This window comes from Cupressus sempervirens, chromosome 9 (assembly GCF_028749045.1).
Source record: "Cupressus sempervirens isolate cs-2001-9-10 chromosome 9, ASM2874904v1, whole genome shotgun sequence".
In the NCBI taxonomy this organism is placed as follows: domain Eukaryota; kingdom Viridiplantae; phylum Streptophyta; class Pinopsida; order Cupressales; family Cupressaceae; genus Cupressus; species Cupressus sempervirens.
In genome coordinates, this window is record NC_143126.1 from 376697681 (window position 1) to 376711845 (window position 14165).

At 38.3% G+C, this 14165-nt stretch overlaps 1 protein-coding gene across 2 annotated transcripts in view; it reads right to left on the reverse strand.

Moving 5' to 3' along the window:
* PRL1 (pleiotropic regulatory locus 1) overlaps window positions 1-14165 on the reverse strand; it is a 100027-nt gene that overhangs the window by 32995 nt on the left and 52867 nt on the right. For both annotated transcript variants that reach the window (XM_089800186.1, XM_089800185.1), the window contains exon 7: window positions 1561-1653. In XM_089800186.1, the coding sequence (XP_089656312.1) occupies window positions 1561-1653 (93 nt within the window). The remainder of the gene's footprint in view (window positions 1-1560; window positions 1654-14165) is intronic.

Sequence of the window (14165 nt, forward strand, 5' to 3'; positions counted from 1 at the left end):
AATATAACCATTTTTACAATAGATAACCATTAAATATAAATAGAAACTATCTATTATCATAATATCCTCTACCCATCATGTTAGTCTACAAGAACCTGGTGATAGACTAACCTTGATTGACTAACGCTGGCTAAGAAGTGGATGATTCACCATGGTTAGAGCTCGTCTTTCAGGTCATCAATTGGTTCAAAACAAATCACTCATCAATTTCACATTCATGAAGTTCCAACAACTTTCATTGGTTTTTGAGAGAAATTTGCCCAAGTTTTAAGGACTTGGTCATTTTAGATATTTCTAAAATCATTTATGTGACAAAAGCTTCTATTTCCCAAGAATGAACACATCTGGTAACTGCCATCATCAGTAGTAACTGTGTTGAGATAAAATAAGCCTAGTATTAGGCCTTTATTTTATTGTCTGTGGTTTGCTTTAAAGATGTTTTATTCCCTTTCTATAATTAGGGATAGGATGGCTTCAGAGCAGTGATTTTATCAGAATATTTTATTATTAGTTTATCCCTAAAAGATAACTCTTAAAAAGTTAAAAGCATATAGGTAAGTACTTTAAGCACATAATTTGAATGAGAGTTGATGCCAGATTGAGGCTGTAGAAGTCTTCATTCCAATTCTAAAGTTAATCATTGCATTGGGTATGTGAGAATTTGATAAGTTATAAGAGGTTCCATGTTTAACTTTAGGTAGTGCTCATCTTTGTACTGTGAAGTAGATTTGAATGCTTCTAAGAAATTAGTGGTTTTCAATCAATCTTGCTCTATGTTTTGTAATGCTCATCGAGTGTTTCTTTCTCTTAATTTAATTTTGTTGACAAAAATTTGCCAATCTTTAATTTATCCTGCAGATGAAATTTGTTTCTGATTCATATTATTGTTTAGCTACATAAACAGAAAATCCTCATGCTGAAATAAAAACAAATCAAGTATTGTGCTCAAACTTCCAAGATCAGAAAGATATAAAATTTGCTTAAAAGTTATTTGTTATCATGCAAAAGCCCAGAAATTAAATATTCCAATATGCATAACGAGTGAGCTTGTTGTATTATTAGATTTCAGGAGTAACTTCTCCTGCAAATTCAAAGAGGATTTTCTCATATACTGCTCCAGTTGAGTTGTCCAGAAAAGGACAAATGAAAACACTAAGATGGTGACAATTAATTGACGTTTTGAATTTAACTTTGTCTCTTCAATATAAAAATTCATAACATATACACAAGACATTTTAGGTATGGCCATGATTTTTGCACCTACCCCAGCTGTAGGTGCAGGTTAAACCTCTCACCTTAGCATTATCTACACAGTCAATTACAAGTCCAATGGTAACAATATCGAAACCCAGAAATAGCATAAAATCATGTTCAGTTAAACTTTTAAGGAAACTGTCAACAAAAGCCCTTTCCAGCATACATAAACCTTTTGACAAATACGGACTACTTGTCCTTATCATTTATCCACATCAAAGTACAAATGAAACATAATGACGAGGTAAGCCAGAATACAAAGGAGGTGTTTCTCGGACAGTACATAAAAGTTTAAGTCCCATTTACCTTTATTGTTCGATCAGCTGAACCTGTACAGAACCACTCATTAGCAGGATCAAAAGCAATAGACCTCACCCAGCCTAAATGCCCACTGATAACCTGAGCCAACAAAGACAGACCACGAATGCTATAGATGTGAACAACCTTTGTAAACTCTAAGGCATACTAAAAGGTAAAATTTTAAAATGTACTATCACAGAGACCATTTTGATAAATACAAATATGTTAAATTCAGTTTGTCCCTATGCAGTAATGAGTTCATCAAGCAAGACTACTAGATTGATACATTATAGCCCTACTTAAAAGCAAAAAAAAGTAGCTAGATAAATAAAACACTCTAGATGTGTTGATTCTCAATAAAAACAAACCTAAACTAACTAAGTTTATAAATTTAGCCAATACGCAACATTTGAGTATACAAAACCCATCTTTGGCTGTAGTGCAGCTTTCAATTATACTATCTTGTAAGTCATAATATTATATTGGGAGATATGCCATTATTGTAAATAGCATCTAATAGAGGTATGCTGACACCATTTCATCTGAAGACTAATACAGTCAAAAAGTATTCTACATTAAAAGGCAGTCTCTCTTAGTTGTTTCAAGAACCTTTCAAATTGGCATTGTGCTTTCATATGTTTGAGATGGAGTGATTGTATAATGAGTCACTATAATCTATCATATACAATATATTGGTAATTGTTTATGTGAAACTTTGCAGTAACAAACTAAAATCTTACGGAAAATTACAAGATTTACATAAAGCACAGCATTAATTCTCCAAAAAAGTTAATTTCTAAATAAGTGGTATGATGCATACATTCAGAATTATTGATGAACTTTATGCATACACATATTTAAGGTTTGTACAAGTTGTCTAAACTACTCAACTAAACTGTTCGCAAGGAAAGAATAACTCATCTTGGGTCCACCAATAAGATCGTCTGTAAGGTATAATCCATACATAGCTTCTTTGATAATTGGAAGTCTTGCAAATCTATTTGTTAGGGGTGGTGAGGGGGTTTGAAGAGTGTAAGTGTCAGCATATTATATGAGTAATGCAAGTCTCCCCTCTCAAAATCTTCTACCTCAGGCATTACTGAGATGTTCAGTAAAGGAAAACTCTTTCAACTCATAAAGTGTATCTTTTGAAGGTAAAATATTTACAGAATCTCAAGATATCTTAGAAGAACAATAAACAATTATCTTTCATATCTTCTTTCAACCTGTCTATTTGCTCCTAACAAATTTTGCATAAGTTTCGATTGAATGTAATAATTGCTTCAACATCTGAAAATGAGTTTCAAACGATAATCAGTCATAACGACATATTTTAATTGCTTGTACGTTTGTAACAAATTCCACTTGAACATCTGAAAATGAAATTCAAAAGATAATCTGTAAAAAAATCCACATTACAGTTTCAAAAATGTAAGTGTACATTAAGCATATAAAAATGAATAAGGCTGTTAAACTTTTGGTAGCCGCATGAGATGTCATTCATACTTGTGATGGAAGTTTTCTACATTTCTTGTAACTGATGGGTCTTCCTCTTGGATCAAGCTGTTTTGAGTTCTCAGCGACAAGTTATTGTGTGTGACAGTTTTTTGTAGCATGGTTCTGTTATCATCAAGGCTATTGCAGAGTATTGAGATTGCAGATTGTAAAGAGCCTTTACCGTCAGCAACCAAATGGTCTCATTCTTTTGTAAATGCTGAGTTTGTGGCAAAATTCTTTGTAAGTTGCCTATATTATAATTGTTTATGGCTTTGTGATTATGCCACAGCTGCAGCTGTATTATTTCTGCCAGCTCATATACCACTATGATTGACTCTTCCCTGTGGTGGTCATCTCAATTGAGGCATCAAATATTTTGAAGGTAATACAGCACTTTGTGGTAACCATCACCGACATTTGGAATGACATTTGGAGCTAAGCATCATGCAGTTAATATACGAATGGTATTCCCGTGTTTTATTATTGAGTATTCATTCCTTTAGGATGGAAGCTGGATTTTTATGCTTTGAGGTGGCCTGCAACTCATTGTGTAATTCAATATTTCAGTTATCTTGATCAGGGATTAAATGCTGAGTTATGCCTGTGCATCTTCTTGATGGGGAAATGCTGGGTAATTCAAACAAGTTAGAGGTGATCATCGTGCCGTGATTCTGTTCACAGGACAGTGATAGTTTTGTTAAGATTATTCAGCCATACAGTTTTTTGTGTGTGATCATCATATAATAAGTCTTGCATATGTTGTATGGTTTAAATAGGTGAAGTTTGTATTCTGACAATGTCTGTTATGTGATAACAGCCTCCGTGAAGAAGTCATTCATCTGACTTAGCTTAAAAGCATTGTATTGTATATTACGAATCATGATTATCAATAAAGGATATATCTTGGGAGTTCTTGTGTTTCTTGCTTTATCCATTATTTATTTATGCTATTCTGGTTTGAAAACTCAACAAAGACAACCAAAACAGGATACCCCCAATTTATTGTTGTAGGTTGTTTACATAACATTTATTTGTCTTGAGAAAATTGACTGAGTTTTGTTGTTCCCTTTTTCAAAAACAGGGTAGTCACCTATCAATTAAAATAGTTTTTCGCATATTGATCACCCACAACATATTTTAATCTACAATTCATCAGATAAAATGTTCATCCCTTCTGACATTGCGATAAATAAGTTTTGTTTGATCATCACTACTAAGAATGTTACAGGCATCAAGAAACTCAAATGATTGAAGAAAAAACAGACATAATTGACTACGCCATCTGATTAAACTGGGTTAGCAACCATATATTTACTAAATACCAAACTCCGCACGATCTCTAGTTCAGGCATCAAACAAGATATTCTCAGCAGGAAGTCTCTATTGTAATGTCCCCACTTTAGCAATTGACCAAGTGTGTGTGCATTAGCCTAGTTCTACATGGTCCCGAGGGCTAACAGAGAGGATTTAAAGGGATCCTAGAGTGTTTTGGCCTAGTCATCTCCAGTTTGGGCCAAAACGGAGTTGATTTACTCAGTCTCAAGCATACTCACTATTTTTAGTAAGTCAGTAGGACACAGGGGAGGCTAATTTTGATGATTGGATTTGATACTCCTTGACAAGAGCTTTCAGACGAGCTATCACTCGTGTTGTTTGGAGCTCAATAGCTACTATATTTTTATGCCTGAAGTATTATTAGAGTAACATTTAATTTAGTTGTAAACTATTAAAGTGTTACTTTAATATTAAATTTTATGGGAATGTGTGCAAATCAAAAGGGGCGCTTAAAGGGAGACATAAGTGAATATTTTAATATGTTTTATATTGCACATCTTTTATCCCATATTGCTCATGAGAGTTGAATGGACCCTTGGAGAAAGAATAAAAGAGAGTGTTAGTGGCTTCATTCTCGGCAGGTTGAATATGAGAAAAAAATTGATGTGTGAGTTGCAGATCTGTTCTTGGCATTAGACGACGTCTATCCTCTCTTGTAACATTCTAGACATCATTCCCTTAGGGTTTGGCCTTTGAAATTCATTGCTATCAGCTTCATTAACAGGTAGATTGGGCGCATTTCGAGCTACAGGCAGATTGGGTGTTTGCTCATATCATTCCCGCTTCTTGTCCGATGCTTATGCCATCCTAAAGGGATGATTTTATGAGGATCTTGGACTGATTGAAGACAGATTATACAGTAGCAGAACTGTAGCATGGCACTATTCACGTTACTGTAGTGCACCACTATTGATGTTCCTGTAGTGCACCACTATTCACATTACTGTAGCGTGACACCATTCATCTCACAGTAGCACGGAACTATTCATGTTACTGTAGCAGCAAGATGAGAAGTCAATGCTGGAGTAATTAGTGAGTTAAAAAGTCTGCTATGTATTTGATTTTATTAGTTTGGAAAATAATATTATTTCAGCAGTAGTTCAATCTTCAGTTTGCATATTATTATAAATCTCGTCTTGTTCATGTTATGTGATTTCAAATCTATGCAAAGACATAAAAACAAACAAACATTATACTTTCGGAGCCATAAAGGGGTTTAAACAAAGGTTGGATGCAAATTATTTAACTAAATTCCTATCAGCAACTGGTTTATTTTTTGGGCATTTCTAGGGTGCTCATTACAATGGCATCAAAGCCTTTAAGTCCTACTTATCCTGTGGAGGCCTTACAGGGATTTTGGAACAGATAGAGGGAAAAGTGTTTGACGAAATGTCAAAACACTAAAATCAGAGATAAAAGAGGTTAAGAATGTATGTTTCAGCATGCAACAGAGGCCATTAACTTCCGCCATACCAAAGCAAAACAACAAAGATTTGGACTCAAAGAGCAAGCAGTCTAGTTCATCTGTGCAAGTGGACATAGAATCTGGTACAAACCATTGCACCAAAACCCTGAGGTGCTAGTGAAGACCGCCCACCAGGATCATAACATCCCACCATGCTCCACAGTCCAGAGTCTGGGCTAGATGTGTGCCCATACAATGGGCCCTCCCTTGGCCGTATGAGCCCCAGACGAACATTGCAATGTCGGCATTGCCACCCACTCTAAGACTCGAACTTGGGTGGAGGCTCTAATACCACATGGTATGATCCATTGCACCAAAACCCAAAGGTGCTAGTGAAAACTGCCCACCAGGATCATAACGGAATCTAGTCATACAAACACAAAGGAGATATATTTTGAACAAGACAACAGTATAGGTGACTGAGATGACAAGAATACAGGACTAGGCGGAGGCAAGAATGTCGATCCAAATTAGGAGGAGGTAATGTTCAAACGGTTACTACGTACGTTAGAGCAGAGGCAGCATATGCAACAGGAGCAGAATAGGTGAATGGATATGATGTTGTAGCTTATGGCTAGACAGATGGGCGTCAATCTTAATCCAAGCGATGCAAACAACGGAAACAATGATAATAATGGAGGTCGAGGCAGCAACAATGGTCCTGAGAATAATATCAATGGTAATAATGATGGACAAGGCAAGAATGGGAATGAGGCTGATAACTTTAGACACATTGCACACCCAGCTCGGACAGCAAGCTCAAGGCCACCTCTACCCACATTCCCACCCAGAGACCCGATTCAACCAACAAATGAACCGCAAATTACTGAGTTATAGGTTCAATTCAGGAGGGACTAGGAGGCTAGCGGACCGGAGTTTCAGGCGGATATTTCCCTTAGAGATTATATGGACTTGAGGATGAGACATATGCCTAGAGCAGGACAGAGGAATCAAAACTTTGACCTCAAAAAGAAAGTTGGAAAACTTTCTTTACCTTATTATGATGCTTCGGGGAAGATGACTGCGAAATCTTGGGTACAGAAGGTAGATACATACTTGCAGCTGAATCCTATGCCTGAGGAGGAGGTTATCAAGTATGTATCTATTTATTTGGATGGCCCAGCGCATGAGTGGCGGCACCATGGCATGGTAACCTTGGGGCATAATCAAATCACATCTTATGAAGAGTTCACTAAGAGGCTCATAGAGATATTTGATACAAAAGATCTCGAGTTACAGTTTAAGGAGTTGGTGCAGCTCAAGCAGTTGGGGTCAGTTGAGACCTATATCAGTGAATTTCAGAGTTTAATTACATGGGTCACAGATATTTCAGAGAGGAGATTAGTAGTGTTGTTTATGAATGGACTCTCAGATCCCTTGAGGGCTTCAGTCAAGGGGCATGACCCCACTACATTACAGGAGGCCACTAAGAAGGCTCATGACTTAGTGCCTTCTTTTAAGAGCAGATTTCAGCCTAAGGATTCACATACGAAGAAGGATAAGGATAAGGAAAAAAAACCTTTTTACCAAGATGCATAGCCAAAAGGGGATAACAGGAAGTTGGATAATGACACCTTGAATGAGTTGAGGAGGAAGAAGTTGTGCTTTCATTGTAGAAAGCCTTGGGACTTATCTCATAAGTGCCCTCCCAAGGCTAAGACAAATCAAATGGAGTATTTTTCAATGGAGGAGTCACAATCAAAGGGGGAGGATCCGCACTTCGATTCGGATGAGAGTAGCACTGCAAAGGAGAACATCATTCCTAAGGATAATAGGTTGTTGTCACAATTAACAAGGGCTCAAAAGGTGATCACATTTAGGGTCAAGGGTACCATCCAGGGATAGAAAGTGATCTCTCTCATTGACACTGAGACTACACATAACTTCATAGATGCACGGTTGGTAGCCACGAGGGGTCTACAAAACGAGGAGCATGTTGGGTTTAGAGTCATGGTAGTTAATGGTGACAAATTATTATGCACTCGGAAGATATCTAATCTTCACACCAAGTTTGGAGATAGCTATGAGTTGGAGGATGAGTTCTATGTAGTAGACATGGGAGACTATGATGTCATCCTTGGCGTGACATAGATGGCCTCATAGTTGAGTTCACACTCAACCTAGCAAAATTGGAGATGAAATTCCACCATTAGGGTAGAATTGTTGTACTCAAAGGACTTTCGAATGGGAGTTGTAGAGTAGTCTCCCTGAGGAGAATGCAAAGACTTTTTCGGCATAATGGCATAGAGTGGGCAGCAGAATGTTTCATTATGCCAACTCCACAAGAACCACAGGTAAAGAGTCATCCACCAGATATCCAGGAGATACTTGACAGGCACGCCAAAGTATTTGGGGATATTCCGCATAGGGTTCCTCTTGACAGGTGTATAGAACATGTTATTGAGCTCGAGGAGGAAGCCAAACCAGTCATGATTACTCCCTATCATCATCCTAAGAAACACAAAGATGAGATAGAGAAAGCGATTAAGGAGCTATTGCAGATGGGACACATTAGGTCTAGCAAAAGCCCTTTTGCTTCAGCAGTAGTTCTAGTGAAGAAGAAGGATGGGACAATGCGCATGTGCACCAATTACAGAACACTGAATAAGAAAACAATCAAAAACAGGTCTCCCATTCCTAGGATTGATGAGCTGATTGATGAGTTGCATGGTGCACACTTCTTCACCAAAATTGATTTACAATTCGAATACCACCAGATCAAGATGAGAGCAGAGGACATCGAGAAAACAACCTTCTGATGTCACTATAGCCACTTCGAGTTTATGGTAATGCCATTTGGGCTAACCAATGCACCCCCCACATTTCAAAGTTGTATGAACCAGGTGTTCAAGGGACAGTTGAGGAGATTCGTCTTGATCTTCTTTGATGACATCTTGGTCTTCAGTGAGACCTGGGAGCACTTGCAACATCTGGAGGAGGTGTTATCTATTTTGAATAGAGAGTCATTGTATGCCAAGGAATCAAAATGTGAGTTTGGCATGACCGAGTTCATTTACCTTGGGCATTACATTAGTGTAGATGGTGTTCGAGTTGATCCCAAAAAGATTAAAGTTGTTGTGGATTGGCCTACTCCCACAAACCTCACACAACTTAAGGGGTTCTTTGGTTTATGTGGTTTTGACACGAGGTTTGTTAGGAGATTCAAACAAATTGTTGCACCTTTTACAAATCTCACCAAGAAAGAAACCTTCACATGGACAAAGGCAACGCAAAGATGTTTTGACCACTTCAAACAGGTGATGTCATCTTGTCTGGTTCTAGCTCTCCCTGATTTTACAAAACCATTTGAGCTTCGATGTGATGCTTCAAGAGACGAGATAGGAGGAGCATTGATGCAGGAGAGACACCCCATTGCATTCGAGAGTAGGAAGTCCGAATAGCTGAGAGGAGTTATTCTATCTCCGACAGGGAAATGTTGGCCACAATGCATGCATTGGCCAAATTTTGATCGTATTTGGTAGGTGGATGTTTTGTGATCAAAATTGATCACAATAGTATTAAATACTTCATGGGCCAACGTGATCTTAATGACCAGCAGTAGAAATGGGTTACTAAATTGTAGGCTTATGACTTTGATATAGAGATTGTCATAGGTAAGAAAAATGTGGTGGTTAATGCTTTATCTTGAAGACCTCACTTATGTGCTCAGAGGTTTCGGGAGATTGGAGAGATTGAATTGCAGCGGAGTATGCAAGAGATGATTGGGTTTCTGGGATAGTTGCGAGCACCATTCAGGATGACAGGTATGCGGTGTTGGATGGGTTGATCAGATTTCAAGACAGGGTTTATTTGATCCCTACATCACAGTTTAGAGGAGATTCTGACGACATTTAATGATGCACCTACAGTTGGGCATCCAAGGGTCTTCAAAACCAACAGGCAGCTCCGAGAGCGGTTCTCATGGAGAGGGCTCAAGGATGATGTTTAGAGGTATGTCAGGGAATGTGCAGTTTGTCAGCAAAATAAGGGAGAGCACACATTTCCTGCAGGTTTACTACAGCCCTTGCCCATTCTGGACAGGAAATGGGAAAGTATCTCTATGGACTTCATCGGTTTACCATGAGTGCAAGGAAGAGATTGTATTTATGTGGTGGTAGACAGATTGACAAAGTTTGCTCACTTCTTTGTTATTCCTTCTACCTATACAGCAACTCAAGTGGCAGATTTATTATTCAAAGAGCTTTTCAAGTTGCATGGGATACCAAGATTTATTGTTAGTGACAGGGATAGCAAATTCATGAGCACCTTTTGGCAGGAGCTGTTCAGGCTATGCGGTACAGATCTTACACCTAGTACGAGTTACCACCCTCAAACAAATGGGCAGACGGAGATAGTAAATAAATGGGTGGAAGGCTATTTGCAGATCTATGCGACTGCGCAATAGAGAGCATGGGTCAAGTGGTTACACATGGGGGAGTATTGTTACAATACCACATATCACATAACCATCACGACAACTTCATTTATGGCATTGTATGGGTATGAAGCACCAAGCTTCATGGATTTAGCTTTGGGGAACAGCCGAGTGCCTAATGCCAAGACCTGTTGCAAGATAGTCAGGATATCCTAAGAGCACTCAAGGAGAACATACATCAGGCTCAAAATCAGCAGAAGTTGTATGCTGATCAGCATAGGATAGAGCGCAGTTTCGAGGTAGGGGATATGGTGTATTTGAGGCTACAGCCATATACGCAGTCGTTGCTCAAGCGGAGAGGAGCAGAGAAGCTGAAGCCTAAATTTTATGGGCCCTACAGGGTGATTTTCAGAGCGGGTGAAGTCGCCTATGAGCTTCAACTTCCATAGAGCAGTCGGGTGCACAATGTATTTCATGTGTCGAGGCTTAAGCAAGCCATTGTTCAGAGTGTAGTTCCTTCTACAGATTTACCCCCTTTGGATGAGGGGAAGCTCGTGTTAGTACCTACGGCTATTTTGGACACCCAAGATAGGAAACCAAGAACCAAGATAGTGAAGGAGTATTTGGTCAAATGGAAAAACCTGTCGAAGAAGGATGCTACATGGGAGAGTGAGAAGGTTATTCAGCAGGCTGGATGGAGATTGCTTGAGGACAAGCAATTTCAAGCGAGAAGGACTATAATGTCCCCACTTTAGCAGTTGACCAAGTGCGTGTGTGTTAGCCTAGTTCTACATGGTCCCAAGGGCTAACGAAGGGTTTAAAGGGATCCTAGTGTTTTGGCCTAGTCATCTCCAATTTGGGCCAAAACGGGGTTGATTTACTCAGTCTCAGGCATACTTACTATTTTTAATAAGTCAATAAGACACAAGGGAGGCTAATTTTGGTGATTATATTTGGTGCTCCTCGACGAGAGCTTTCCAACAAGCTATCACATGTGTTGTTCGAAGTCTGAAAGCTAATATATTTTTATGCCTAAAGAATTATTAAAGTAACATTTAATTTAGTTGTAAAATATTAAAGTGTTACTTTAATATTAAATTTTATGGGAATGTGTGCAAATCAAAAGGGGTGCCTAAAGGGAGACATAAGTAAATATTTTAATATGTTTTACATTGCACATCTTTTATCCCACATTGCTCATTAGAGTTGAATCGACCCTTGGAGAAAGAATAAAAGAGAGCGTTAGTGGCTTCATTCAGCAGGTTGAATATGAGAAGAAAATTGATGTGTGAGTTGCAGATTCGTTCTTGGCATTAGAGGACATCTATCCTCTCTTGTGACATTCTAGACGTCATTCCCTTGGGGTTTGGCCTTTGGAATTCATTGCTATCAGCTTTATTAACAGGCAAATTGGGCGCATTTCCAGCTACAAACAGATTGGGTGTTTGCTCATATCATTCCCGCTTCTTGTCCGATGCTTATGCCATTCTAAAGGGATGGTCTTATGAGGATCTTGGACTGATTGAAGACAGATTATACTGTAGCACCACTATAGCGTGGCACTATTCAGGTTACTATAGCGCACCACTATTCACATTACTGTAGCGTGACACTATTCATGACACTATAGCACGTCACTATTCATGTTACTGTAGCAGCAAGATGGGAAGTCATTCCTGGAACATTATGTTATAATGCTGGAGCAATTGGTGAGCTGAAAAGTCAGCTATGTATTTGATTTTATTAGTTTGAAAAATAATATTATTTCAACAGTAGTTCAATCTTCAGTATGCATATTATTATAAATTCCTTTTTGTTCATGTTATGTGATTTTAAATCTATGCAAAAACATAAAAACAAAGAAACATTTTACTTCTGGAGCCATAAAGGGGTTTAAACATTTAACGAAGAAATAAAGGGTTGGATGCAAATTATTTGACTAAATTCCTATCAGCAGTTGGTTTAGTTTTTGGGCATTTTTAGGATGCCCATTACATCTATTGTTGAAGCCTTAGTTACCAATCTTAGTCATTGCCCGACTGCTTAATCTCCATCTTGAACGGTAACCCACAAACTCTCAGAATGACATAGGCTTCCTCAACAAATTGTCTTTGCCAAAATACATGCAAACACAACTTTTCCATGATTGTTCGTGTCATTCAATTTATCCAGTTACATAGTCACATACTTGTACTTGGTTATATCATTGACGGTGAGTGTCTTCCACCTGAGAAAACTATACACAATTTCCATGTACAGAAGAAATTCATGAATCACCCAAGTCTTGAAGCCCAAGTATATTCATTGATCTTCCAAGCTCCACTACTCAATCCTATTACAGTGATGTATGTTGTTTGATGGGCAATGTATCAACCATAAAAAGTGTCTACTCCATTACCCACATTGTTTCCTTTCACGATTATTTTTTCCAGACTATGAATAACCCCAAAACGGTTGTAAATTCCCCCGAAGACTAGTAGTGTGGCGACTCTTCCAATTCTTTCAATTCAATCTACCCAAGTATCTATTCCCATCCAAATATAGAGTGCTCAATGCTCTATATGTACAGATGTCAATGAACTTTCTTTCTTGTAGCAATAACTTCCCTCTGTCGATTCCACAACACAACCCCACTGAAATCCAGTAATGATATTTTCTTTCCAACATCCAACTTATCTATTCTGAATGTATGCTTTCAACACTAAAGATAGATTTTAACTCTGACAAAACAATGTAGTTGCAGGAGTCGGGCCAATATTTCGTCATGCAATTTACTAATAATCTTCAAATTCTCTATCCACCATTTTGTCCCCCACTGAAAAGGATCCTTGCTACTTATTTAGCCTTCACCACAACTCCCAACTTCTTGTCTTCCTTTCTCCAACATGATTGTCCTTGTCTTATTACTTCCCCTTTTAAATAAAAATATATAAATTTATAGTGTTTTGAGGTCCTCCAAACTGTACAATTATATATATATATATGCTAAATGCCAAGGGAGAATCATTTAGTAAATTTAATCTTGGACATTAGAAGTCAGGAGGGGACATTACAATTCCCACTCCCTATAATTGCTTGACCCCAAGCAGCTTTAGTGCTCTATGCGACCAAATTTTTTCATTTTCCCAAGTTACGTCTCCAACAGGTAAGTCTTTCCATTTCACTAGGTTGCGTCCGAAATTAGAATCAACTTTCCTTCATCCTCTATGGTGGCAACACCGAGATGGGATTACACTGTGTTCTAACATTTTCTTGAGCCGAGACACACGGAACACATTGTGTATCTTGCTGCTTGTAGAAAGTTCAAGTTCATAAGCGACTTCTCAGTTCACTCCTTTTAGGGGAAGACTGTCTATAAGCCTGCAACCTTTACCAAATCATTAATTTTGAATTGTCTTTCCACTCTGTGTTGGTCTGCGTATTGTTTCTGCTGGTTTTAGGCTTGTTGAAGATTCTCCTTCAATGATTTCACAATGTCTTTGCTCTGCTGCAATAAATCTGTAACCTCGGGTACTCTACTCTCTGTCAAGACCAGATCCAAAAAACTTGGTGGTTCATATCCATAGAGAGTCGTGTACGGAAACATGTTTATGGACATATGTTGAATTGCGGCAATACTCGCTCAAATGCAACCATTTCACCCACACTTTTTGCTGTTCTGAAACAACGTTCCTTAAATAACCCTCCAGCCATTTGTGGGTGGTAGCAAGTGTTGCGAGTGAGCTCGGTTCCACATAACTTGAAGAATTCTTGCCAAAACAAACACATTAACTTCCTATCCCTGTCATTTACTATGTTCTGGGGCAGCCCATGAAGTTTGAAAATTTCCTTGAAAAACAAATCAGCTACTTGTACTACTGCATATGTAGCTGAAATGGCAAAGAAATGTGCAAATTTAGTTAGTCTATAAATCACATCATCAAAGCAATGCCTTCCTTG